This window comes from Ammospiza caudacuta, chromosome 32, assembly GCF_027887145.1.
Source record: "Ammospiza caudacuta isolate bAmmCau1 chromosome 32, bAmmCau1.pri, whole genome shotgun sequence".
In the NCBI taxonomy this organism is placed as follows: Eukaryota; Metazoa; Chordata; class Aves; order Passeriformes; family Passerellidae; genus Ammospiza; species Ammospiza caudacuta.
In genome coordinates this window covers 4,623,187-4,650,697 of record NC_080624.1, presented here as the reverse complement: position 1 = coordinate 4,650,697, position 27,511 = coordinate 4,623,187, and the positions used below count along the sequence as shown (strand labels likewise).

The 27,511-nt window shown below is 54.1% G+C and overlaps 2 protein-coding genes across 4 annotated transcripts; one reads left to right on the top strand and one right to left on the bottom strand.

The window, feature by feature from the left end:
- Nucleotides 1-987: 987 nt before the first annotated feature.
- On the top strand, nucleotides 988-15,349 carry DPF2 (double PHD fingers 2). Of its 2 annotated transcripts, XM_058822489.1 has the most exons (12): nucleotides 988-1,030; nucleotides 2,974-3,134; nucleotides 4,063-4,170; nucleotides 5,181-5,344; nucleotides 6,743-6,835; nucleotides 7,480-7,558; nucleotides 8,599-8,640; nucleotides 9,573-9,710; nucleotides 10,690-10,818; nucleotides 11,765-11,877; nucleotides 12,435-12,516; nucleotides 13,832-15,349. In XM_058822489.1, exons 1-12 carry the CDS (start codon nucleotides 999-1,001, stop codon nucleotides 13,906-13,908), a joined length of 1,218 nt encoding a protein of 405 aa, XP_058678472.1. In that variant the 5' UTR covers nucleotides 988-998; the 3' UTR covers nucleotides 13,909-15,349. The 2 variants fall into 2 exon arrangements, with proteins under 2 accessions (XP_058678472.1, XP_058678471.1); XM_058822488.1 differs by lacking the exon at nucleotides 8,599-8,640.
- Nucleotides 15,350-17,104: 1,755 nt separating this feature from the next.
- LOC131570134 (solute carrier family 22 member 6-like) lies at nucleotides 17,105-27,022 on the bottom strand. 2 transcript variants are annotated; one of them, XM_058822487.1, is made up of 11 exons: nucleotides 26,939-27,022; nucleotides 24,118-24,521; nucleotides 23,818-23,921; nucleotides 23,233-23,387; nucleotides 22,277-22,445; nucleotides 21,657-21,780; nucleotides 20,616-20,725; nucleotides 19,710-19,924; nucleotides 18,876-18,984; nucleotides 17,928-18,131; nucleotides 17,105-17,292 (listed from the first exon to the last, which is right to left on the bottom strand). In XM_058822487.1, exons 2-11 carry the CDS (start codon nucleotides 24,481-24,483, stop codon nucleotides 17,223-17,225), a joined length of 1,626 nt encoding a protein of 541 aa, XP_058678470.1. In that variant the 5' UTR covers nucleotides 24,484-24,521; nucleotides 26,939-27,022; the 3' UTR covers nucleotides 17,105-17,222. The 2 variants fall into 2 exon arrangements, with proteins under 2 accessions (XP_058678470.1, XP_058678469.1); XM_058822486.1 differs by lacking the exon at nucleotides 26,939-27,022 and adding an exon at nucleotides 25,505-25,686.
- Between the last annotated feature and the right edge of the window lie 489 nt (nucleotides 27,023-27,511).

Sequence of the window (27,511 nt, the reverse complement as noted above, 5' to 3'; positions counted from 1 at the left end):
TTATCCCCCAAACCTCCTCCATCTCTTCCTTTCCCCATTTCCCTTTCCATTCTCCATCCTCTCATCCCTTTCCATGGAAAGGTTGAGGTGGAAAAAGAACTTTGGGATCATCAAATCCAACCTGGTCACCCCTGAACGGTCCCCATGTGCCACATCCAGGCTTTTTTTGGGATAATTCCAGGACAGCAATTCCACATCTCAGGGTGGGACAACACTTTCCAGGAATTTTCCTCAATAAATCTTCCCTGATCCAACTCGAGGCTGTTCCCTCTTGTTTTATGCAGCGGGAGAAGGGATCTCACAACCCCAGCATAATTTCAGGGGGAGCAATGGGGTCTCTCAGTCCTCCTTTTTCCAGGATAAACCCCCTCATCCTCTGTCATCGTTTTCCCTCAATTTCTGTCCATTTCTCCCTCACTCTCCTGCCTTGTTATCTCCCAATTTTTCCCTCATTCTCCCCCCCACCTTGCCGCTCATTCCCCATAATTTTTGCCCTCACTCTGCCCCCTCCATTTCCCCCTTCAGGGTCCCCTCTCCATCTCCCCCTTACTTTCCCCCCATACCCCTCACTCTGCCTCCCTCCTTCATCCCCATGCCCTCCCTTTCTCCCCATACCTTTTTCCATCCCTTTTTCCCGGATTTTCTCCTTTTCCGTGCATTTTTCCGCTCTGATCCTTTTCCCGCCATTTTTCCCTCAGACTTTGCCCCCCCCCCCCACTCCCCCTTTTCCCGCCTTTTTGCCCCACCCGCGCACGCGCGCTGCGCACAGCACCGCCCAGCGGCCGGGAGGACTCCCCGCTCCCTTCCCCCGGCCCTCCCTCTCCTCCCTCTCCCTCCGCCTCCTCTTTCTCCACCCATCCCTCTCCCCGCTCCTCCTCCTCCCTCCATCCCCTCTCCTTCCTCCTCCTCCTCTTCCTCCTCCTCCTCCTCCCTCTCCCCGCCCTTCCCGCCCCTCCCTCCGCGCACGCGCCCCGCGGCGCCCCGGCGGCGGAGCCAAGATGGCGGCGGTGGTTCAGAATGTGGTCAAGCTGTGAGTGCGGGTCCCCCCCCACCTCCCCGGTCTCCCCCTGCGGCGCGGGAATGGTGCGGCCCGGCCGGGCGCGGGAAGCGGGGCCCCCCCCTTCGGGCCCGCGCGCCGGACGGGACCAAGTGGGCGGGGAGGGGGGAAGGGGGGAAGCGGCACGCGCGCATTGTTCGCGGGGAACTTTGCTGAGGGGGCGTTAAGGACGCCCCAAAATCCCCCTCAGCACCGAGAGGGCCGCAGAGACTTGAGGGGGGAGAGCCTGGGAGGGTCCGGGGGGGACCCCCAGGTGTGGCCCTGAGAGGGTCCTGGAGAGGGCAAAGCCGGGGGGTTCATCCCTGTAAAATTCCCTATAAAATTCTCTGTGAAATTCCCTGTATTGTATCCCTGTGCTTCCTCATGGATCCCCGAACTCCGTGTGCGAGCGTCCTGTAGAGGCCAAGGACGGGGGAGTCATCCCAACACATCCCTGTGCATCCCTGGAGATTCCCTGTCCATCCTTGAATATCCCCGAATATCTCTAAATATCCCTAAATATCCCTGTTCATTCCTGCACTACTTCCCTGTGCATCCCAGCCAGAGGGTCCTGTGGAGGCCAAGCTGAGGGGGAGCGTTCCCTGTACTTCCCTCTGAATCCTCGTATTTCCCTCAAAATCTTCGTATTTCCCTCAAAATCCTTGTATCTCCCTCAAAATCCCTGCATTTCCCTGTCTATTCCTGCACTTTCTTCTAATTCCCTGTATTTCTCTTTAAATCCCTGTATTTCTCTGTGTATTGCTGTATTTCTCTCTAAATCTCTGTATTTCCTGTAAATCTCTGTATTTCCTGTAAATCTTTGTATTTTCCTGTCCGTCCCTTTTGCTCCATCTCTTCCTTTTCTTCCCTTCTCTTTTCACCCCTGTGAGTGTCCTGGAGAAGCCAAGGAATGGGAAGTTGGGCACTTTTATCCCTGATATTCTTCAGGATTTTATCCCTGATATTCTGCAGGATTTTATCCCTCAGGATTTCCAGGTTTATCCCTCATGGTTTCCAGGTTCATCCCTGAGGGTTTCCAGGTTTATTCCCCAAGATTTCCAGGTTCATCCCTCAGGGTTTCCAGGTTCATCCCTCAGTATTTCCAGGTTTATCCCTGATATTCTCTAGGATTTTATCCCTGAGAGTTTCCAGGTTTTTCCCTGAGGGTTTCCATGTTCATCCCTCAGGGTTTCCAGGTTCATCCCTCATGGTTTCCAGGTTTATCCCTCATGATTTCCAGGTTCATCCATGAGAGTTTCCATGTTCATCCCTCAGGGTTTCCAGGATTTTATCCCTGATGGTTTCCAGGTTCATACCTCAGAATTTCCAGGTTTATCCCTGAGTGTTTCTAGGATTTTGTCCCTCAGGGTTTCCAGGTTTATCCCTCAGGATTTCCAGGTTTATCCCTCAGGGTTTCCAGGTTTATTCCTGAGGGTTTCCAGGTTTATCCCTGAGGGTTTCCAGGTTTATCCCTGAGGGTTTCCAGGTTTATTCCTGAGGGTTTCCAGGTTTATCCCTCAGGGTTTCCAGGTTTATTCCTGAGGGTTTCCAGGTTTATCCCTCAGGGTTTCCAGTTTTATCCCTGAGGGTTTCCAGGTTTATTCCTGATCTCCTCCAGGATTTTATCCCTGAGTCTCTGCAGTATCTCTAACATTCTCCTGGTATCCCTGGCATCCCTGAGAGATTTCCCATTCCCTGTGCCAGTCCCTGCCATTCCCTGTGCCATTCCCTGTGCCAATCCCTGTGCCAATCCGTGCCGTTCCAGGCTGGGCGAGCAGTACTACCGGGACGCCATGGAGCAGTGCCACAGCTACAGCGCGCGGCTCTGCGCCGAGCCCTTCCCTGGTGCCAATCCCAGCACTGATCCCTGCCATTCCCAGTGCCATTCCCTGTGCCATTCCCAGTGCCAATCCCTGAGCCAATCCGTGCCGTTCCAGGCTGGGCGAGCAGTACTACCGGGACGCCATGGAGCAGTGCCACAGCTACAACGCGCGGCTCTGCGCCGAGCGCAGCGTGCGCCTGCCCTTCCTGGACTCGCAGACCGGCGTGGCCCAGAGCAACTGCTACATCTGGATGGAGAAACGGCACCGCGGGCCCGGTACGGAACCGGGAACGCCCCGGGAAAAGGCTGGGAATGGTGGGGAGATGGTGCGGGAACGGTGGGAGACGATAGGGAACAGCAGGAGAACAGTGGGGAAGTAGCAGGGAAATGATGGGAAACAGCAGGGAAATGATTGGGAAATAACACGGGAATTATGGAAAGTGATGGGGAAACAATGGGGGAATAATGTCAGAATGGTGGGAAACAGTGGGAGAACAATGGGGAAACAGCGGGGAAACGATGGGGAACAGTGGGGAAGCGATGGGAGAATGGTGGGGAACAGCAGGGGAGTGATGGGAAACAATGGAGAAACACCAGGAGAGCAATGGGGAAAGAACAGGGAAATGAAATGATGGAAAACAATGGGAAGATTATGGCAGAATGGTGGAAAACTATGGGGAAACAACAGGGAAATGATGGGAGGATGGTGGGGAAACACTGGGAGAACAATGGAGAAACAGCTGGGAAATGATGGAAAACAATGGGGAAATAATGGAAAATAGTTGGAGAGCAATGGGGAAGTGATGAGGAAACACTGGGAGAACGATGGGGAAACAGCAGGGAAATGATGGGAAATAGTTGGAGATCAGAGGGGAAATGATGGAAAACAGCAGGGAAATGATGGGAAACAATGAGAAAACCATGGGAGAATAATGGGGAAACACCGGGAAAATAAGAGGGAAACACCAGGAAAACGGCAGGAGGCAAAAAACAAAGGGGGGAAAGGGAAAACCCTGGGAAAACAGCAGGGAAATGGTGGGGAAAAGGGAAAACAGCAGGGAGGGGAAGGGGATGGGGTCACTTTGGGCTGTACTGTCACATCCTTGGGAGAGCCTGGGGAGTTTTATCAGAGCCTGGGATCATTCCCAGGGGTTTTGTCCCTCCCTGGCCGGATTTTGGGGGATTTTCTGGCATTTCTGCCCAGGTTTGGCAGCAGGGCAGCTCTACTCGTACCCGGCGCGGCGCTGGCGCAAGAAACGGCGCGCGCACCCCCCGGAGGACCCGCGGCTCTCCTTCCCTTCCATCAAACCTGGTAATTCCTCATTTCCTGCTGAATTCCTGAAAATTCCACCCGGATCCCTCAGCATCCCTCACCCAGCCTCCTTTTTCCTGGTTTTGTCACCGTTTTCCCCATTTTTCTCTGGGTTTTCCCCATTTTTCTCTGGGTTTTTCTCCATTTTCCCCCCATTGTTTTATCCCCGTTTTCCTCTGGGTTTTTCCCCATTTTTCTCTGGGTTTTCCTCCATTTTTCTCTGTGTTTTTCCCCATTTTTCTCTGGGTTTTTCCCCACTTTTCTCTGGGTTTTTTCCCATTTTCCCCCGTTGTTTTTCCCTGTTTTTTCTGTTGTTTTTCCTCTCCCAGACACAGAGCAGGCTCTGAAGAAGGAGGGGCTGCTCTCCTGTTTATCCCCATTTTTCTCTGGGTTTTTCCCCCATTGTTTCCCCATTTTCCCCTAGATTTTTTTCCCATTTCCCCACGGATTTTTGCCCATTTTTCCCAGGGATTTTTGCCCATTTTTCCCTGTTTTCACCCCATTTTTCCCCTCTCTCAGACACGGACCAGGCCCTGAAGAAGGAGGGGCTGCTGGCCCAGGACGGGAGCAGCCTGGAGGCGCTGCCATTCATCCCCATTTTCCCATTGTTTTACCCCATTGTTTTACCCCATTTTTCCCATGGATTTTTCCCATTTTCCCCTGTTTTTACCCCGTTTTTCCGTGTTCCCAGACACGGATCAGGCCCTGAAGAAGGAGGGATTGCTGGCGCAGGACGGGAGCAGCCTGGAGGCGCTGCCATTCATCCCCATTTTCCCATTGTTTTACCCCATTTTCCCATGGATTTTTCCCATTTTCCCCTGTTTTTACCCCGTTTTTCCCTGTTCCCAGACACGGATCAGGCCCTGAAGAAGGAGGGGCTGCTGGCGCAGGACGGGAGCAGCCTGGAGGCGCTGCCATTCATCCCCTTTTCCCCCCATTTCTCCCCGGATTTTTTCCCATGGATTTTTCCCATTTTCCCCTGTTTTTACCCCGTTTTTCCCTGTTCCCAGACACGGAGCAGGCCCTGAAGAAGGAGGGGCTGCTGGCGCAGGACGGGAGCAGCCTGGAGGCGCTGCTCAGGACGGATCCCCTGGACAAGCGCTCCCTGCCCGACCCGCGCATGGACGACGACAGCCTGGGCGAGTTCCCGGTCACCAACAGCCGCGCGCGCAAGGTGGCACCGCGTTCCGGGAGTTTGGGAATTCCGGGGGGAATCTGGGATACCGGGGACTGGGAGTTCAGGGTACCAGGAATCCCGGGAATTCGGGATCCTGGGATTCCAATGGAGCTCGAGATAACGGGAATTCTAGCGGGAATTGGTAATTCGGGATACTGGGAGTTCCAGACAGGAATTCCAGTGGGAATTCAGAATGGGAATTCGGGATACTGGGAGTTCCAGACAGGAATTCCAGTGGGAATTCAGAATGGGAATTCGGGATACTGGGAATTCCAATGGGAATTCAAAATGGGAATTCGGGATACTGGGAGTTCCAGCGGGAATTCCAGTGGGAATTCAGAATGGGAATTCGGGATACTGGGAATTCCAATGGGAATTCAAAATGGGAATTCGGGATACTGGGAATTCCAATGGGAATTCAAAATGGGAATTCGGGATACTGGGAGTTCCAGACAGGAATTCCAGTGGGAATTCAAAATGGGAATTCGGGATACTGGGAGTTCCAGACAGGAATTCGGGATACTGGGAGTTCCAGACAGGAATTCCGGTGGGAATTCAAAATGGGAATTCGGGATACTGGGAATTCCAATGGGAATTCAAAGTGGGAATTCGGGATACTGGGAATTCCAATGGGAATTCAAAGTGGGAATTCGGGATACTGGGAATTCCAATGGGAATTCAAAATGGAAATTCAAAATGGGAATTCGGGATACTGGGAGTTCCAGCAGGAGCTCGGGATACTGGGAATTCCAGTGGGAATTGGGAATTTGGGACGCCGGGAATTCCACTGGGAATTGGGAATTCGGGATGCTGGGAATTCAGCATACAGGGAATTCCAATGGGAATTCCAATGGGAACCGGGAATTCGGGATGCCGGGAATTCCAACAGCAATTGGGAATTTGGGATACCGGGAATTCCAATGGGAAATGGGAATTCGGGATGCCGGGAATTCCAAAGGGGAACTCGGGACGCTGGGAATTTCAACGGGAATTCCAGTGGGAATTGGGAACTTGGGATACTGGGAATAATGGGAATTCAGGGTACGGGGGACCAGGAATTCAGAACACTGGGAACTCAGAATTCCAGGAATTCCAGCTGGGAACTGGGAACTCGGGATACCGAGAATTCAGATGGGAATTCCAACGGGAATTGGGAATTTGGGAGACTGGGAACTCCAGGAATTGGGGATAATGGGAATTCCAGCTGTGGCCCCTCTTGCATCCCCTCCCGTTTCCCCACTTTTCATTTTTCCAATGTTTTCAGTTTCTTCCCATTTTCCCCGTTTTTCCTGGTCTTCCCATTTTCCCCATTTTTTTCAGTTATTCCCACTTTTTCCCCATTTTGCCCCCATTTTTTCCCCGTTTCCCTGCTGTAACCCCTGTGCTCGCTCCCAGCGGATCCTGGAGCCCGACGATTTCCTGGACGATTTGGACGACGAGGATTACGAGGAGGACACGCCCAAGAGGAGAGGGAAGGGCAAGGCCAAGGTGGGAAATTCCCAAAAGTCCCCCACAACTCCCAAAAATCCCACACAATTCCCATGGCAAAAACCCCACCAAAACCAACATTTCCACCCTCATTTTCCCCAAAAAATCCCAGAAAATTCCCAAACATCCCAGAGAATTACCCAAAATCCCAGACAACTCCCAAAAACCCCACACAATTCCCATGACAAAACTCCACCAAAACCAGAATTTCCAGCCTCGTTTTTCCCAAATTCGTGGGGATTTTTGGACATTTTTCCCAAATTCTGGGGGATTTTTGCCCATTTTCCCCAAATTCGTGGGGATTTTTGCCCATTTTCCTCAAATTCCTGGGGATTTTTGGCCATTTTTTCCCAAATTCCCAGGGATTTTTGCCCATTTTCCCCAAATTCCCGGGGATTTTTGGCCATTTCCCCCCTCATTTTCCCCAAATTCTCAGGGATTTTTGCCCATTTTCCCCAAATTCCCGGGGATTTTTGGCCATTTCCCCCCTCATTTTCCCCAAATTCCCAGGGATTTTTGCCCATTTTCCCCAAATTCCCGGGGATTTTTGGCCATTCCGGGCCCTCCCCACCAGGGGGCGCTGTTGGCTCACTCCCTGCCCTGCTCCCATCGCGGATTTTGCCCAAATTTTGGGTTTTTTGCAGGGAAAAGGCGTCGGGGGCGCTCGGAAGAAGCTGGACGCTGCCATCCTGGAGGACAGGGACAAACCCTACGCCTGTGACAGTGAGTGGGGGGGGTTTGGGGGTCCGGGGGGGTTTGGGGGGTCCTGGGGGGGGAGACCCCCAGGGAGGGCAGGGCTGGGTGGGGGTGTCCCATTGGGAATACTGGGAATGCAAAAACCAGGATAAAACCGGTTAAAAACAGGTTAAAATCAGGATAGAAGCAGGAGAAAAATCTGGATAAAACCAGGATAAAAGCAGGATATAACCAGGGTCAAAACCTGGATAAAACCAGGTTAAAACCTGGATAAAAACCAGGTTAAAACCAGGATAAAACCAGGTTAAAACCTGGATAAAAACCAGGTTAAAACCAGGTTAAAACCAGGATAAAACCAGGTTAAAACCTGGATAAAAACCAGGTTAAAACCAGGATAAAACCAGGTTAAAACCTGGATAAAAACCAGGATACAACCAGGGTAAAAACCACGATACAACCAGGGTTAAAACCAGGACCAAAACCAGGATAAAAAACAGGTTAGAACCTGGATAAAACCAGGGTTAAAACCAGGACAAAAACTAGGATAAAAACCAGGATAAAACCAGGGTTAAAACCAGGATACAAACCAGGGTAAAACCAGGATAAAAACCAGGATAAAGCCAAGATAAAACCAGGATAAAAACCAGGATAAAACCTGGATAAAACCAGGATAAAATGTGGATAAAACCAGGATACAAACCAGGGTAAAACCAGGATAAAAACCAGGATAAAAACAGGATAAGACCTGGATAAAACTAGGTTAAAAGCTGGATAAAAACCAGGATAAAACCAGGACAAAAACCAGGATAAAACCAGGACAAAAATCAGGTTAAAACCAGGATAAAGCTCCGTCCCTTCCACCCCCAATCCCTGAATTTAGGCAATAACGGGACGGGCAATGCCAGGGCAGCTTTGCCGGCTCCTTCTTCTCTCTTTCCTCCTCCTGTCCTGCCACTCCCAGCACTAACTCTGGCCCTGGCTCCCTGAGGTTGTGTTTTTCCTGCCCTTTTTTCCCGGTTTTCCGTGTGTCCGTGTGTCCTCTCACGACTTCTCTTTCTGTGTTTCAGACAGTTACAAACAAAAGCATTCCTTGAAACCTCCCGACCGAGGTAGTTCCGCTCTCTCTCTCTGCTCCTTTTTCCTGCTTTTCCTCCTTTTTTTTCCCCCCTTTTTTCCCCCCTTTTTTTTCCACTCCCTGCCCCCAAAATAAATCCCAAATTCCCGTGTGGAGCCCCGGGGAGGGGAGGAGGAGGGAGGGAGAGGCCGAAGGCCACGGCAGCGACGTCAGAGCCCCCTGACCCTTCTCCAGCAGGGAACGGGGCAGGAAAACAAAAATTTATTAAATCAAACCCCCCTGTGGAGCCAGCGATGGGAAAAACACGGAGCGTGTGCCCAAATCCCGGAGTTTGGGCCCAAATCCTGGGGTTTGCACCAAAATTCTGCGGTTTGTACCCAAATCCTGGGGTTTGCACCCAAATTCTGGAGTTTGCGCCGAAATTCTGGGGTTTGTAACCAAATTCTGGGGTTTGGGCCCAAATCCTGGAGTTTGTAACCAAATCCCAGACTTTCCTCCCCAATTCCAGAGTTTGGACCCAAATTCTGGAGTTTGTACCCAAATTCCAAAGTTTGGACCCAAATCCAGGAATCTCCACCCCCAAATCCTGGGATTTCCACCCCAGTTCTGGAGCTTGCACCCAAATCCCAGAGTTTCCACCCCAGATTCCGGAGTTTGCACCCCAGTTGTGGAGTTTCCACCCCAATTGTGGAGTTTCCACCCCAATCCCGGAGTTTGCACCCCAAATTCTGCAGCTTGCACCCAAATCTCAGGGTTTCCACCCCAATTCCGGAGATTTTAGCTCAAATCTCAGAGTTTCCACCCCAAATTCCGCAGTTCGCACCGAAATCCCGGATGCCCGTCCCTGACCGTGATTTTCCCCGGATTTTCCTGGGATTTTCCCAAATTTTCGCGGAATGTTCCCGGATTTTTCCCGGATTTTCCCGGATTTTCCCCAATTTTTCCCGATTTCCCCGGTTATTTCAGTCTGCGGGAAGCGCTACAAGAACCGGCCCGGGCTCAGCTACCACTACGCGCACTCGCACCTGGCCGAGGAGGAGGGCGACGACAAGGACGACTCGCAGCCGCCCACGCCCGTGGCCCCGCGCCCCGAGGAGCAGAAATGTGAGAAAACCCCAGAATTGCCCCAAAATCCCCCCAGAATTGCCCCAAAATTCCCCTGGGATCGGGCGGTGACACGGCCGAGGAGTTGGGAGTGGTCCTGGGGGGAATTCTGTGCCTGATTCCTGTCCCTGATTCCTGATCCTTGATCCTGATTCCTGATTTCTCATCCCTAATCCCCGATTCCTGATATCTGTCCCTGATCCCTGATCCCTGTCCTTGATCCTTGATTCCCGATCCCTCACTCTGATCTGATCCCTGTCTCTAATTCGTGGTCCCTGATCCCTGTCCCTGATTCCTGTCCCTGATTCCTGTCCCTGATTCCTGTCCCTGATTCCTGTCCCTGATCCCTGTCCCTGATCCCTGTCCCTGATTCCTGTCCCTAATTCCTGTCCCTGATCCCTGTCCCTGATCCCTGTCCCTGATCCCTGTCCCTGATCCCTGTCCCTGATTCCTGTCCCTGATTCCTGTCCCTGATTCCTGTCCCTGATCCCTGTCCCTGATCCCTGTCCCTAATTCCTGTCCCTGATTCCTGTCCCTGATTCCTGTCCCTGATTCCTGTCCCTGATCCCTGTCCCTGATTCCTGTCCCCGGTCCTTGTCCCTGATCCCTAATTTCTGATCCCCAATCCATAATCCCTGTCCCTGATTCCTTATCCCTGTCCCTGATCCCTAATCCTTGGTCCCTGATCCCTGTCCCTGATCCTGATCCCTGATCCCTGATTCTTGATTCCTGATCCCTAATCTCTGTCCCTAATCCCTGTCCCTGCTCCCTAATCCCTGTTCCCTGATCCTTCATCCCTGTTCCCTGTCCCAATCCCCAATCCCTGCTCCCTAATCCCTCATCCCCAATCCCTGATCCCTGTCTCTGCTCCCTGCTCCCTAATCCCTGTTCCCAATCCCTCATCCCCAATCCCCGATCCCTGTCCCTGCTCCCTGATCCTTCATCCCTGTTCCCAATCCCTGTCCCTGTCCCCCCCCAGCCAAGAAGGGCCCGGACGGGCTGGCCCTCCCCAACAATTACTGCGATTTCTGCCTGGGCGACTCCAAGATCAACAAGAAGACGGGACAGCCCGAGGAGCTCGTGTCCTGCTCCGACTGCGGCCGCTCCGGTCAGGCACCGGCACTGCTGGGGCTGCGCTCGGAGGGTTTCCCCCTAAAATGGGGCTGGGGGAGTTTGGGGGCTGGGCTCTGAGCGTTTCCCCCTAAAATGGGGCTGGGGGAGTTCGGGGGCTGGGCTCTGAGCGTTTCCTCCTAAAATGGGGCTGGGGGAGTTCGGGGGCTGGGCTCTGAGCGTTTCCCCCTAAAATGGGGCTGGGGGAGTTCGGGGGCTGGGCTCTGAGCGTTTCCTCCTAAAATGGGGCTGGGGGAGTTTGGGGGCTGGGCTCTGAGCGTTTCCTTTTGGGATGGGGCTGGGGGAGTTCGGGGGCTGGGCTCTGAGCGTTTCCCCCTAAAATGGGGCTGGGGGAGTTTGGGGGCTGGGCTCTGAGCGTTTCCTCCTAAAATGGGGCTGGGGGAGTTTGGGGGCTGCGCTCGGAGGGTTTCCTTCTAAAATGGGGCTGGGGGAGTTCGGGGGCTGGGCTCTGAGCGTTTCCTCCTAAAATGGGGCTGGGGGAGTTTGGGGGCTGCGCTCTGAGCGTTTCCTCCTAAAATGGGGCTGGGGGAGTTTGGGGGCTGCGCTCTGAGCGTTTCCTCCTAAAATGGGGCTGGGGGAGTTTGGGGGCTGCGCTCGGAGGGTTTCCTTCTAAAATGGGGCTGGGGGAGTTCGGGGGCTGGGCTCTGAGCGTTTCCTCCTAAAATGGGGCTGGGGGAGTTCGGGGGCTGGGCTCTGAGCGTTTCCTCCTAAAATGGGGCTGGGGGAGTTCGGGGGCTGGGCTCTGAGCGTTTCCTTTTGGGATGGGGCTGGGGGAGTTCAGGGTCTGGGCTCTGAGGGTTTCCTTCTAAAACGGGGCTGGGAAGGAGATTTGGGGTCAGAGATCCGAGGGTTTCCATCTGTCCCCGATGTCCCCAATGTCCCCCTGATGTCCCCAATGTCCCCACTGTCCCCTGTGTCCCCAGGGCACCCCTCGTGCCTGCAGTTCACCCCGGTGATGATGGCTGCAGTGAAGACGTACCGCTGGCAGTGCATCGAGTGCAAGTGCTGCAACATCTGCGGCACCTCCGAGAACGATGTGAGTGACAAAAACACCTGGGAGCGGCCCAGAAATCACCCAAAAGTGCCAAAAAACCACCTGAGAATGGCCAAAAATCACCTGGGAATGGCCCAAAGTTACCTGGGAGCGCCCAAAGCACCTGGAAGTGCCCAAAAAACACATGGGGATGGTCCAAAGTCACCCGGCGGGGACAGAAATCATCTTGGAGTACCCAAAAACCACCTGGGGGAGCCAAAAAACATCTGGGGGGGACAAAAATCACCTGGGGGAGACCAAAAACCTCTGGGAACAGCCCAAAAACCACCTGGGGGTACCCAAAAATCATCTGGGAATGGTCCAAAAATCACCTGGGGGAGACAAAAAATCACTTGGGAATGGCCAAAACCATCTGGGAGTGCCCAAAACGCACCTGGGAACGGCCCAAAACCATCTGGGAGTGCCCAAAACGCACCTGGGAACAGCCCAAAACCATCTGGGAGTGCCCAAAAGGCACCTGGGAATGGCCAAAAACCATCTGGGAGTGCCCAAAACGCACCTGGGAATGGCCCAAAAGTGACGGGAATGTCCTGGGGCAGGACCAGCTGCTGTTCTGTGACGACTGCGACCGTGGGTACCACATGTACTGCCTGACCCCGCCCATGGCCGAGCCCCCCGAGGGTGAGTGCTGCTCCCGTGGGGTTCCTGTCACTTGAGATTGCACCCCAAAGCCTCTCTGGGACTCCCCAGCTCCTGAGATCTGCCCCAAAACTCCCCTGAAATTCCTGATGCCCTGGCGTTTGGGATTCCACCCCAAAACCCACCCTGAAATTCCTGGTCCCACGGGGTTCCAATCCCCTGGGATTCCAGCCCAAAACTCCCCTGAAATTCCCGATCCCCTGGGATTTGGGATTCCACCCCAAAACCCACCCTGGGGTTCCTGGTCCCCTGGGATTCCACCCCAAACCCTTCCCTTGGATTCCACCCCAAAACCTCCTCTGGAGTTCACAATCCCTCAGGATTGCACCCCAAAACCTCCCCTGGGACTCCCCATCCCCCGAGATCTGCCCCAAAATCTCCCCTGAAATTCCTGATCCTCTGGGGTTTGGGATTCCACCCCAAAACCCATCCTGGAGTTCCTCATCCCCTGGGATTGCTGATCCCCTGGGATTCCACCCCAAAATCTGCCTTAAAATTCCCGATTCCCTGGGATTCCACCCCAAAATCTGCCATAAAATTCCTGATTCCCTGGGATTCCACCCCAAAATCTGCCCTAAAATTCCCGATCCCCTGGGACTCCACCCCAAAATCTGCCCTAAAATTCCCGATCCCCTGGGACTCCACCCCAAAATCTGCCCCAAAATTCCCGATCCCCTGGGATTCCACCCCAAAATCTGCCCCAAAATTCCCGATCCCCTGGGACTCCACCCCAAAATCTGCCCCAAAATTCCTGATTCCCTGGGATTTGGGATTCCACCCTAAGCCCCACCCTGGGGTTCCCAATCCCTCAGGATTCCACCCCAAAACCTCCCCTGGGATCCCCCATCCCTCCGGGTTCTTCCTGGGTTTCCTGCTGGGATGTGGGGAGGGGTTTAATTGTCCCAAATCTTCCTCCTCCTCCTCCTCCTCCTTTTCTTCCCTCCCGTTCCTCCTCCTCTTCCTCTTTTTCTTCCTCTTCTTCCTCTTCCTTCATTCTCCTTTTCCTCCTCCTTTCTTTCTTCTCCCTCTTCCTTTTTGTTCTCTTCTTCCTCCTCTTCCTCTTCCTCTTCATCCTCTTCCTCCCTTCCTTTTCTCTCCTCTTCCTCCCTCATTCCTCCTCTTCCTCCTCCTCTTCCTCCCTCCTTCATTCTCTTCCTTCCTCCTCCTCCTCTTCCTCTCTTTTTCCTCCTTTTCCTCCTCTCTCATTAACCCCCATGATTAATTAATTGCCTAATTTACTGATTATTAACGGGTTAATTAAGGGGTTAATGAAGGGGTTAATTAACTGTTTTTGCAGGGAGCTGGAGCTGCCACCTCTGCCTGGACCTGCTCAAGGAGAAGGCGTCGATTTACCAGAACCAGAACAGCTCCTGATCCTGCTCTTCCTCCCCATCCTCATCCTCACCCTCAGCCCCACCCCCGTCCCTCCTCATCCTCACCCCCTCGGCTTCGGGGCCTTTTATTTCCCTTTTTATTTTTTTGGGGTCCTTTTCCCCTTTTATTTTTGGGTCGTTCTTCCCCTTTTTTCCCCCCTTTTTTTGGGTATTTTTTTCCCTTTTTTTGGGGTCCTTTTCCCCTTTTTTTGGGTATTTCCCCCTTTTATTCCTTTTTGTTTGTTTGTTTTTCCCCTTTTTTTGGGGGGTATTCCCCCTTTTTTGGGTCCTTTTCCCCTTTTTTTGAGGGCCTTTTCCCCTTTTTTCCCTTTTTTTGGGGGGAGTTTTCCCCCGTTTTTTGTCCTTTTCCCCCTTTTTCCTCCTTTTTTTTCTCTTTTTTTGAGGGTCCTTTTTCTTTTATTTCCCTTTTTTTATTTTCTTTTTTTTATCCTCTCATTCCCTTTTTTTCCCTTCTTTTTTCCACCTGTTTCCATCTTTTTTTAAAAAATCTTCCATTCCCTTCGTTCCACTTTTTTTTCCTCCCTTTTCCCAATTTTTGTTCCTTTTTTCCCCTCCTGACATTTTTTGGGGTGACCCCCGAGGGTGACATTTTGGGGGTGACTTTCATCCCTTCCTCCCCAATTCCCAGGATTTCACCCCAAAATTCACCCCCTCCCCCAAATTTCCCTTTTCCCCCTTTTATTTTTGGGAATTTGGGGCTTTTTTTCCCATTTTTGAGGGATTTTTCCCACTTTGATTTTTATTCCATTTCCCCTCATTTTTACCCCCCCCCCTTCAGGATCCTCCCGGCCCCTCCCCCACCCCCACCAGGCCTTACCCCTCCCCCACCCCAAAATGGGGCAGAATCCCTGGATTTGGGGATTCCCCCCCATTGCCACAAAATGGGGCAAAACCCCCAAATTTTGGGGTGCAAAAAGCCCCTTTTGGCCCCAAAACGCCGCTGGGGGGCAGGGCAGGGGTTTGGGGCTGTGGGAACCCCCAAAATTCCCCAAATTCCCCCCAAATTTTCCCCTCCCCGGGTCCCGTGGACTGAATGTGCCTGTTTTTCTAAAAAAACACAAAAATAAATGAACTTTAAAGCACCTACCTCCGAGTGCCCCTCCCCCCCTGCACCCCCAAACCCGCCCCGGACCCCCCGAGAGGAGCCCCCGGGATGGGCCCCAAAAACGGCCAAAATAACCTAAAAAATGGGGAAAATAACCCAAAAAATGGCCAAAATAACCCCCCAAAAAATGGGCAAAATATCCCCCAAAAATGGGGAAAATAACCCCAAAAAAATGGGCAAAATAGCCTGAAAATGGAAGAAATAACCCCCAAAAAATGGCCAAAATAACCCCCCAAAAATGGGCAAAAAAGCCCCAAAAGACGGCCAAAATAACCCCCAAAAAACGGCAAAAATAATCCCAAAAAGATGGGCAAAATAACCCCAAAAATGGGGAAAATAACCCCCCAAAAATGACCAAAATAATGCACCAAATAAAATAATCCCAAAATTACTGAAACAGCCCCAAAGTTTGACCAAAATAGCCCCAAAATGACCAAAGTAGCCCCAAATTTACTGAAATTCTGTTGGAATAGGCCCAAAATTGACCAAATAGCCCCAAAATGACTGAAGGAATCCAAAACTATACAAAAAACCAAAAAAAAGAGACCAAAAGAGCCCTGAAAGCACTGAAATACCCCCAAAATAACCCCAAGTGACTCCAATAGCCCCAAACTTGACCAAAATACCCCCAAAATTACCCAAATAACCCCAAAATAACCCAGATAACCCCAAAATTATTAAATAACCCCAAAGTGATGATGAATCCCCCAAAAATATTTTTAGAACCCAAAATATCCTGAAATAAAACTCCAAATTGACCAAAATAACCCCAAAAAATCTTGGAAATTACAAAAAAATGACCGAAATACCCCAAAACTGGCCTAAATAACCCCAAAAATGATTGAAAATTCACCCCCGAGTGCTCCAAATTGCCCCAAATCCCTGAAATTCCCCCCGAAATTCCGGCCCCGAGGCCCCATCCCGGCGGTTTCTCTCCTCCCCGTCCCGAGCGCGATTCTGGGGGGAATCGACGGCGTTTTGGGCCAAAATGGGAAATTTTCCCCCTTTTTGGTGCCCTGCCGGGGGTGGGGACACGGAAATGTCCCAAAACCGGGGGGATTCACCCCAAAACTGCCCTGGGCGAAGCTTCACGGTCGTGTCTTAGCCGGGAACGAGCGAAACGACACCAAAACGGCTCCAAATGGCTCCAAATGGCTCCAAATGCTCATTTTTGGTAATAAAAACAGCTAAAAAATGGAGTGAGTGGGGTTTTTTGGGGCAAAAATGGGAGGGATTGGGGCAAAAATGAAATTTGGGGGGAAAAGGTGGGATTTGGGGGGGGAAAATGGGGATTTGGGGGGGGGGAAATGGGGATTTGGGGGCAAAAAATTGGCGATTTTGAAGCAAAAATAGGATTTGAGGGCACATTGTGGATTTGGGGTAAAAGTGGAGGATTTTGGGGTTGGTGCGTGCCTGGATTTGGGGTGGAAAAGCCAAATTTGGGTGGCTGGGATTGTGGTTTCTCTAAGGGCTGAGACTGCCTGGGTTTTGGGGTGAAAAATCCCAGTTTTGGGGATTGGGATGTGGGTTGTCCAAGGGGTTTCTCCTGAGATTGTGCTGCCCTTTTTTGGGGTTAAAAGTCCCAGTTTTGGGTTTGGGATGTGGTTTGTCCAAAGGGTTTCTCCTGAGGTTGTTCTGCCCTTTTATTATGGGGTGAAAAACCCCAATTTTGGGGCTGGGGCGCGATTTCTCCTGAGACTGTGCTGCCCTTTTTTTAGGGTGAAAAACCCCAGTTTTGGGATTGGGGTGTGATTTTTCCAAGGGGTTTCTCCTGAGGTTGTTCTGCCCTTTTTTGGGGTTAAATCTGCCCCGTTTGGGTTTTTTCCCCTGCCTGGAAACGCGAATTAATTCCCAGATTTATTTCGCAGCCAAATCTCCGGAATTGGGGCAAAGGCCGCCGAGCTCCAATTAACGTTAATTCCAATTAACGCTCGTTAACGAGCTCCGGGGGGAGGGTCCCTGATGTCTGAGCCCCCTTTGGGGGGTGGGGACGCCCCCAAATCCCTCAGGCCCCTCCCACAACGGCCGTGGGCGGAGCCAAGTCCCGAAATTCCCAAAATTCCAGAAATTCCCAAAATTCCCACGAGATTTTATTGGGATTGAATAAATAACCCGGGGTGGGGGAGGGGCTGGGGGCACCCCAGGGGGGTCCCGGCCCCCAAATCCCCCCGGGGGTCCCAAACCCCCCCTCAGGCGCCGTCCTTGGTGCTGGTGCTGCTCAGGGGGACGGCGACGTCGTCGTCATCGAGGTGACCCGCCCTGGAGGCGCCCCAAAAGCTCCCAAAAATCCCCAAAATTCCCCAAATTTTCGTCCTCCCCAATCCCAGAATTTTCAACCTTTCCCAAAAACTTCAACGTTCTCCTCAAAATGTTCAGGTCTTGATAAAAGTGCCAACACTTCCGGACACCAAAACTTCCATCCCAAACCCGAACCTTCATCCCAATCCCAGAACCTTCATCCCAACCCCAAAATTTCCAACCCAACCCCCAAATCTTCATGCCAACCCCAAAACCTCCATCCCAAACCCAAACTTCCAAACCAATCCCAAAACGTCCAAATCAACCCCAAACCTTCATCCCTTTTCAACCTCAAAACCTTCATCCCAATCCCAAAATCTTCATCCCAACCCAAGCCCAAAACCTTGAACCCAACCCCAAACTTTCATCCCTTTTCAACCTCAAAATCTTCATTCCAACGCCAAACCTTCATCCCAGCCCAAACCTCCACCCCAACCCAAAGATTCTCCATCCCTTTTCGTCCCCAAACCTCCTGGGTTCCTCCAAGAACCAACCCCACCCCAGAACAGGGACGTTGTCCCCATGGAAGGTTTGGGGGTCTCAGGGGGCGTTTTGGGGTCTCTGGGGAGTCTCAGGGGGTTTTGGGGTGTCCTCACCTCCTCTCCACGTCCTTGACGGTCTCGGGCAGGGGCGCGTTGCGGGTCTCGGGCAGGAAGCAGGTGGCGATGGCCGACACGATGGGCGCGGCGCCGTAGATGACCAAGGGCAGCACCGGGGTCACGTCGGCCAACATCCGCACCAGGGGGGCCACCATGCTGCCCACGCGTGCCATGGTGCCACCCAGGCCCATCCCCGTCTGCCTGCGGTGGGACGGACAGACGGACACAGGGATGGACACAGGGATGGACACGGGGATGGACACGGGGATGGATGGATGGATGGATGGATGGATGGATGGATGGATGATGGATGGATGATGGATGGATGGATGGATGGATGGATGGATGATGGATGGATGGATGGATGGATGGAAGGATGGATGGATGATGGATGGATGATGGATGGATGGATGGATGGATGGATGGATGGATGATGGATGGATGGATGGATGATGGATGGATGATGGATGGATGGATGGATGATGGATGGATGGATGGATGGATGGATGGATGGATGGATGGAAGGATGGATGGATGATGGATGGATGGATGGATGATGGATGGATGATGGATGGATGGATGGATGATGGATGGATGGATGGATGGATGGATGGATGGAAGGATGGATGGATGATGGATGGATGGATGGATGATGGATGGATGGATGATGGATGGATGGATGGATGGATGATGGATGGATGGATGGATGGAGGGATGGAGGGATGATGGAGGGATGGATGGATGGATGGATGGATGATGGATGGATGGATGGAGGGATGGATGATTGATGGTGTGGTCAATGGTTGGGTTGATGGGTATTTGGGTTAATGAGTGGTTGGGTTGATGACTTGGTTGGGTTCATGGAGGGTCGGGTTGATGGAAGGTGGGGTTGGCACATGGTCAGTGACTGGCCGGGTGGGGGCGGGCTGGGGTGACCCCACCCACCTGATGACGGTGGGGAAGAGCTCCCCGCTGAAGATGTAGGCGCAGTTGAAGGAGGCGGCCAAGGCGCCCTTGCCCACCACGGCGAAGGCCATGCGCAGCGTGGGCAGCTCTGGGGACACATCACCCACGGCTCCTCAGTGTCCACCCACCGGTCATCCTTCACCCTATGGTCACCCTGCACCCCCTGATGACCTCTCAACCCTCCAATGGCCATTCTTCAATGAGCCTTCATCCCACTGATGGTCCTTCATCATCCTTTTGTCCCATTGTTCTCCATCCCATTCTCCTCCATTGCATAGTCTTCCAACCCATTATTCTCCATCCCATTGTGCTCCAACCCATTGTCCTCCATCCCATTCTTGTCCAACCCATTTTTTTCCATCCCATTGTTCTCCAACCCATTGTTCTCCAACCCATTGTTCTCCATCTGCCATTCCTCCATCCCATTTTCCTCCAACCCATTGTCCTCCATCCCATTCTTCTCCAACCCATTGTTCCCCATCCCATTGTCCTCCAACACATTCTTCTCCCTCCCTCCCTCCCTCCCTCCCTCCCTCCCTCCCTCCCTCCCTCCCTCCCTCCCTCCCTCCCTCCCTCCTCCATCTTCCATCCCATTGTTCTCCAACTCATTGTTCTTCATCCCTCCATCCTCCATTCCTCCATCCCCTTCTCCTCAATTCCATTGTCTTCCATCCCATTGTCCTCCAACCCATTGTCCTCCATCCCATTCTCCTCCATCCCATTCTCCACCACCCCGTTCTCCTCCATCCCATTGTTCTCCACCCCACTGTCCCTCCCCACTGTCCCTCTGTCCGTCCCTCCGGCCGTTCCCACCGCCGGGCACGAAGATGTTGGCCAGGATGCAGAGCCCGGCGAGCGCCAGGGAGCCGCCCTGGGCCAGGCGCCGGCCCAGGCAGGAGATGACCAGCACGGACAGGAGCTTGGCCGGGATGTCCACGGCGCCGAACACCAGCTGGCTCAGGTACACGTTGAAGCCGAAGCCCTGCAGGTCCATGGCCAGCCCGTAGTAGGCGAAGCTGGTGGAGAACCTGCACCAAAATCCAGAAATTCAGCACCAAAACCACACAAAATTGAGTGGTTGGGACTGCAAAGATGGAGGTTGTCCCAAAAAAGGTGGAGATTGTCCCAAAAAATTGAGGTTTGCCCTAAAGATTGAGGTGATCTCAAAAGATGGAGGTTGTCCCAAAAGATGGGGATTGTCCCAAAAGATGGGGGTTTTCCCAAAAGATTGAGGTTTACCCCAAAGTGGGGCTTGGTCCCAAGAGATGATTTTTTTGCCCCAAACGTTTGACCCAAAAAGTTTGAATTTTTCCCAAAAATACAGCGAAATTTACCCCAAAATGTGTTTTCCCCAAAAAAAGTGGGTTGTGTCCCCCAAAGGTGTTTCTTGCCCAAAAGGTGAGGTTGTTTTCCCAATAAAGGTGGGGATTTTTTTCCCCATAGGTGTTTTTTTCCCCATAGGAGTTTTTCCCAAAAAAGATTTTTTTTTTCCCCAACAAGTCAGGGAATTTCCCCCAAAAAATTGAGATTTGCCCCAAAAGATGGGAGGACGTTTTCCCCTCAAAATCTCTTTCTTTGCACCCAAAATCAGGGATTTTTGCCCAAAAACCGATTAGTTACTTCCCCACAATGTATTTTTTTTCCCCCAAATAGTGGGGTTTTTTTCCCCAAATAGTGTTTGTTTATCCCAAAAACTAATTTTTTTTTTCCGGGACTCACCAGACGAAGGAGACCCCGCACGACACCGTCCTCATGCCGGGGGTCCGGACGAGCGCGGCCACGGCCCCGCCCGGTAACGGCGGCTCCGGGCGCACCAGAGCCCGCAACGCCTGCGGGGAGAGAACCTGGGATCTGCCCCGGGATCTGCCCCGGGATCTGTGGGATCTGCTGTGGAATCTGCTGCGGGATCTGCCCCGGGATCTGCCCCGGGATGCGCGGGATCCACCAGGATCTGCCCCAGGATCTGCCCCGGGATCTGCCCCAGGATCCACAGGGATCTGCAGGATCTGCCCCGGGATTTGCCCTTGGATCTGCACCAGGATTTGCCCTGGGATCTGCCCCAGGATCTGCCCCAAGGTCTGCAGGATCTGCTCCAGGATCTGCCCCAGGATCTGCCCCAGGATCTACCCCAAGATCCGCAGGATCTGCCCCAGGATCTGCCCCAGGATCTACCCCAAGATCCGCAGGATCTGCCCCAGGATCTGCCCCAGGATCTACCCCAAGATCTGCAGGATCTGCCCCGGGAGGTGCCGCAGGATCTGCCCCGGGATCTGAGGGATCTGCCCCGGGGAGGGCTCCCAGGGGGGCTGGGGAGGGGGATCCGGGGGTCTGGAGGAATCCGAGTGATCTGGAAGGGTCTGGGGTGGGATCAGAGGGACCCAGGGGGATCTGAGGGGTCTGGGGGGAGATCCGAGGAGTTTGGGGGGGATCCAAGGGGTCTAAGGGGGAATCCGGGTGAACTGGAGGGGTCTGGGGTGGGATCGGAGGGACCCAGGGGGATCTGAGGGGTCTGGGGAGGGATCTGAGGGGTCTGGGAGGGTTTGGGGTCGACGAGAGAGGGAATGGGGGGATCCATGGGAGATCAGGGGAGGATTTGGGGGATCCATGGGAGATCAAGGGAGGATTTGGGGGATCCCCCGGGATCCGGGTGGATCAGGGATGGAGCGGGAGGTACCATCGAACTGTGGGGGGGATTTAGGGTCAGACCAAGGGGATTTGGGGGCTCAGAGGGATCTGGGCGCCCCCCAGCCCCCTCCCCACCTCCTCGCTGAGCTTGTCCCCCTCCTCCTTGCGGCCGTTCACCCTGGCGACCTTGCGGAGCCCCCGCAGGGCCAGGTCGGGCCGGCCCGAGGTCACCTGCCAGCGCGCCGACTCCACGTACAGCCTGGGGGGACACCGGGGGTGGGCCATGGGGATGGACACTGGGAATGGACACCGGGGATGGACACTGGGAATGGACACCGGGGATGGACACCGGGGATGGACACCGGGGATGGACACTGGGGTGGACACCAGGGATGGACATTGGGGATGGACACTGGGGATGGACAACGGGGACACAGGGAGTGGACACCAGGGATGGATAGCAGGGATGGACACCAGGGGTGAGCACTGGAGATGGACGCTGAGGTGGACACCAGGGATGAACACTGGCGTGGACACTGGGGGTGGACACCAGGGATGGACACCGGGAATGGACACTGGGGTGGACGCCAGGGATGGACACCAGGGGTGGCCACCAGTGGTGGACACTGGGGTAGACATTGGGGATGGACAATGGGGGTGGACACTGGAGTGAACACCAGGGATGGACACAAGGGATGGACACTGGGAGTGGACACTGGGAGTGGACACTGGGAGTGGACACTGGGGTCCCGTACCAGGAGTAGAAGAAGAAGACGAAGAAGGGCAGGGACACGGCGAGCTGGAGCTGCCGCCAGCGCGGGAGCCCGAAGGCCGCGGCCGCCAGCACGAACTGGCCCAGGGTGTAGCAGTAGCCATTGATGGTGCCCACCACGGCCCGCGCCTCCGTCGGGATCCACTCCATGCCTGGGCATGGCCGCGGGGTCAGGGGATGGCCCAAGGGGGGCCTGGGTGGGCTTGGGGGGTGGGTTCCTCATGGGGTGGGGTTGGGTCAATGGGGTTGGGTCAATGGAGTTGGATCAATGGGGTTGGGGGTGGGTCAATGGGATTGGGTCAAAAGAGTTGAGTTTGGTCAATGGGGGTTGTGTTGGGTCAGTGGAGGATGGGTCAATGGGGTTGAGTCAATGGCATGGGGTCAATGAGATGGGGTTGGGTCAATGGGGGTGGAGTTGAGTCAGTGGGGTTGGGTCAATGAAGTTGGGTCAATGGGGGTTGGATCAATGAGGGTTGGGTTGGGTCAATGGGGTGGGGTTGGGTCAGTCAGGTTGGGTTGCGTCAGTGCAGTTGGGTTGGGCCAATGGAGTTGGGTCAGTGGGATGGGGTTGGGTCAATGGGGTTGGGTTGCGTCAGTGCAGTTGGGTTGGGTCAATGGAGTTGGGTCAGTGCGATGGGGCTGCGCCAATGAAGAGGGGTTTGGACCCTCCCATGGGTCATTGGGTTTTGGGTTGGATATGTGGGTCCCTCCCTGGGTTTTGGGGTCCATCTCTAGACTGGGGGTCCCTCCCTGGGTTAGGAGATTCCTCCTCAAGTTGAGGGGTCTCTCCTTGGGTTTTGGGGTCCCTCCCTGGTTTGGGGGTTCCACCCTGGATTAGGGTGTCCCTCCCTGGTTTTGGGGGTCCCTCCCTGGATTAGGGTGTCCCTCCCTGGTTTTGGGGGTCCCTCCCCTCCCTGGGGGTCCCCGGCGGGGTCTCACAGAGGGACGCGGAGTTGAGGGACACGCCGGCCATGGCCAGCCCGGTGAGGAAGCGGCACACGCAGTACACCAGCAGCGACGGCGCGGCCGCCGTGCCCACCCCGGTGGCGCCCAGCTGCAGATAACACCAGGTGAGCAGCGCCCGGCGCCCGAACCTGCGGGGACACGGCGGCGCTGGGGCACTGGGAGCACTGGGAGCACTGGGAGCACTGGGAGCACTGGGATGGGGGATATGGAGACGTGGGTACTGGGAAGGGGGACATGGTGTGCTGGGGTCACTGGGATGGGGCTGTGGGCACTGGGAGCACTGGGATGAAGAACACGGGCACTGGGAGCACTGGGAGTGACGTGGGGACAGAGGACAACCATGGGGACACCAGGACAAAGGGGGCCCAGAGAGAGCAGAGAACACGACACCCCTCTCCCCCTTCCCAGTCCCTCCCAGTCCCTCCCAGTTCCTCCCAGTTCCTCCCAGTCCCTCCCAGTCCCTCCCAGTCCATTCCCAGTCCCTCCCAGTTCCTCCCAGTCCCTCCCAGTTCCTCCCAGTCCATTCCCAGTCCCTCCCAGTCCCTCCCAGTCCCGCACTTGTCCGAGAGGATCCCGAAGAGGCTGGAGCCCAGCAGGATCCCGGCCATGTAGATGGACTGGGCCACCTGCCGCAGCTTCTTGGAGTCACACACCAGGTCCCACTGCCACCGGGAGGGGACACAGGGTCACCATGGGGTCACCATGGGGGTCATCATGGGGGTCACCATGGGTACATGACCAGGGCCACCACAGGGACACAACTGGGACACCACAGGGTCACCACGGTCCCCACAGGGACACCATGAGGACACCACCGTCCCCCCACCCCGAGGAACCCCACGGTGTCCCCTCCCTGACCTCGGTGACGATGGTGTCGCTGAAGATGCCATCCAGGTACGTCCATCCGTCGTGGCACGGCTCGGTGGCCGCCGCGGTGCCGTTGGCCGAGCCGTTGACGTCCAGCAGGTGCCACTGGGGCTCCACGTAGCGGCGGCAGCTCTGCGGCCGGCGCTGCCCGTCCCGGGGGATGGACACCACCAGGGGCACCTCGGTGGCGTTGGCCGCGGGCCGCGGCCGGCAGTGGTGCTCGGGGATGCCGGCCGTGAAGTTCTGCAGGAGGTTGTGGCTGGCCAGCATGAGCAGGGGCACGGCCAGCGCCGCCACGTAGGTCACCTGGAAGCGGCCCATGCCACCCAGGCGGGACAGCAGCTCCACGAAGGACATGGCCGGAGAGGGACGGAGATGGACAGGGCACTGGTCAGCTGTGGGTGGGGAGAGGAGCAAACAGGGAGGGATGGGCAAAGGGTGGCCAAGGAAGGGTCCAGAGGGTGGTCAGAGAATGGCCAAAGGGTAGCCAAGGAATGGCCGAAGGGTGGTCAGAGAATGGCCAAAGGGTGGCCAAGGAAGGGTCCAGAGGGTGGTCAGAGAATGGCCAAAGGGTGGCCAAGGAATGGCCGAAGGGTGGTCAGTGGATGGACAGACCCAGGGATGGACCAAAGGGTGGTCAGGGAGTGGCCAAAGGGTGGTCAAGGAAGGGCCAAAGAGGTGGTCAGTGGATGGTCAGAGGGTGGTCAGGGAATGGACAGACCCAGGGATGGACCAAGGGAGGGTCAGGAGAGGTCAGGGATGGTTTGGGTGGTCAGCAGAGGAGTGACCAAAGGATGACCAAGGAGTGACCAAGGAGTGACCAAAGGATGACCAAGGGGTGACCAAGGGGGTGAGGGAGGAGGATGAGGGTTGGCCCCAGGGGTGGAGGAAGGGCCAAGGGTGGATGGACGACAGTGGACGGTCCCCAGAACAGCACAAGGACCCTCTATTGATCACCTATTGATTGCTCAATCAATCAATCAATCAATCAATCAATTCATTAGTCTATCAGATGGATCAACTGATGTGTTAATAGATTGATCATCCCTTGATCAGCAGATTTCTCTATCAGTCTGATTGATCAATCTGCTGACCAGTCTATCAATCTATTGATCTATCTATTGATAGATCAGTCTATCAATCTGTCTCTCTAATCTATCAATAGATTGATCCATTATCTATTCATCAATCCACCTATCACGGTCACTCTCACTTTATCAATCAATTAATTAATCAATCACTGATCATTTCTTGCTCTCAGCTCCCCCACATGCCTTCCTAATTTATCAATCTATGTATCAACTAATCAATCAATCAATCAATCAATCAATCCTCTCTCCCCTCTCCCACCAATCCCTCACGATCAATCGATCCCCACCTGCTCTGCTCTTCCTCCTCCTCCTCCTCCCTCGGCCGCTCCGGCTCCGGACTCTCGGGACTGTCCGAGCTCTCCGGCCGTCCCTCTGTCCGTCTGTCCCTCTGTCCCTCTGTCCCTCCGTCCCTCTGTCCGTCCGGCCGTCCGTCTGTCCCTCTGTCCCTCCGTCCCTCTGTCCGTCCGTCTGTCCCTCTGTCCCTCTGTCCCTCTGTCCCTCTGTCCGTCCGGCCGTCCCTCTGTCCCTCTGGCCACCCCTCCCTCGGCCCCGCCCCCCCCGGCCCCTCCTTCACCCCCCCTGGTCAATCGATCAATCCATGGATCAATGAATTTCTCTGCTGTCTCTGCCCGTTTATTGATCCTTAGCCAATCAACAAATCGATTTTCTGCTGATAATCAATTATTGATTGATCTATTGGTTCCCCTGCTGATCAGTCCAGTGAGTTCTTTCTGTATTGATAAATTATTGATCATTAGACTCCCCTTATCTATAATAGGCTGATCATAATTAGTCCATGATCCCTTTATGTATTAGAATATTGATCCATATGTTTCTGTTATTGATTTATTGAGATATTGATTGATCAATTGCTGGCTTGATCAATCAATCTATTGATCTAGAGGGATCTCTATCAATCCATCTGTTAGTCTGTGTATCTCTAGTACCAATAAATTGATTTCTAATCTATTAATTGATCGTATAATTGGTCTCTATTTTTCTATTGATGAATCTATTGAACCATAATCGACCAATCAGAATAATGATCTCCTTCTCCATCAATCCTTCTGATTGATCCTAACTGATCATCCTAATGACCCAGCTATTGATTTATAATCTATTATCAATGTGTCAATCTTAACCTCTCTATTGATCAGCCCCTTGGCCTGTAATCTTCCTATTGATTGATTTATTTACCTTTCATTGCTCTCTTAATTGATTTATTGACCTTTAATCCCTCTATTGGTTGATTTATTTATTTCGATCTCTCTATTGATCTACCTCCTGACCCATAATCTCTCTCTTGATCAGCCTTTCTCTCCATCAATCGATTATTGATCTCTGATCTGTCTCCTGACCTCGCTGGGCTCTCTGTGACCCATTGATCTCTCTGCAATCTCTCTATTGATCAGCCCTTCCCTCCATTGATCCATCTATTGATCTTTGACCTCGCTGGGCTCTCTGTGACCCATTGATCTCTCTATAATCTCTTTATTGATCAACCTCCTGACCCGTAATCTCTCTATTGATCAGCCCTTCCCTCCATTGATCCATCTATTGATCTTTGACCTCACCGGGCTCTCTGTGACCCATTGATCTCTCTATAATCTCTTTATTGATCAACCTCCTGACCCATAATCTCTCTATTGATCAGCCCTTCTCTCCATCGATCTTTGACCTCCAAGACCCATCGATCTCCGTATTGATCACTGATCACTCACCTGTGGGGCACTGCCGCTCACTCCCAGCCTCTCCCAGCTCCAGATCCCGGTCCCGGAGCCCTCCCGGCCGTCACCACCCCATGGCCCTGCCCTGCCCCCGGCCTGGCCCCGCTCCTATTTAACCGGTCCCGGTTAACGTTTGACTCCGGACCCGCCGCGGATCGCTGGAGACGCTCCCGGGCCGGAAATGCCGGTGCCGACCGCGCCGGGCCCACCGGGGACACCCGGGGGCTGCCCCTTCATCCCACCCAGCCCATCCTCATCCTCGCCCCGGGAGCCCCCCTGGCTGTGGCAGACGGGGACCCCCGGCCCCCTCAGCGCTCCTGCGGGGTGGATCATTGATGAGGAAAAGTCCCGGGGGCTCTGACCCGCGGCGTGGGAGCCCCTTGGACCCCGGGCAGGAGGGCGGCGGGGCAGCGGAGCGTGGGGGGGACGGGGGGAGCCCGACACCGGGATCAGCGCCAGCCAGGTGTGAGGACACGTGGGTGGATCCTCGGCATCTCTGGGGACTTCTGGGACATCTGAGACATCTGGGTCAGTGACAGCTCTGGGCCCTCACAATGTCGGGATCTC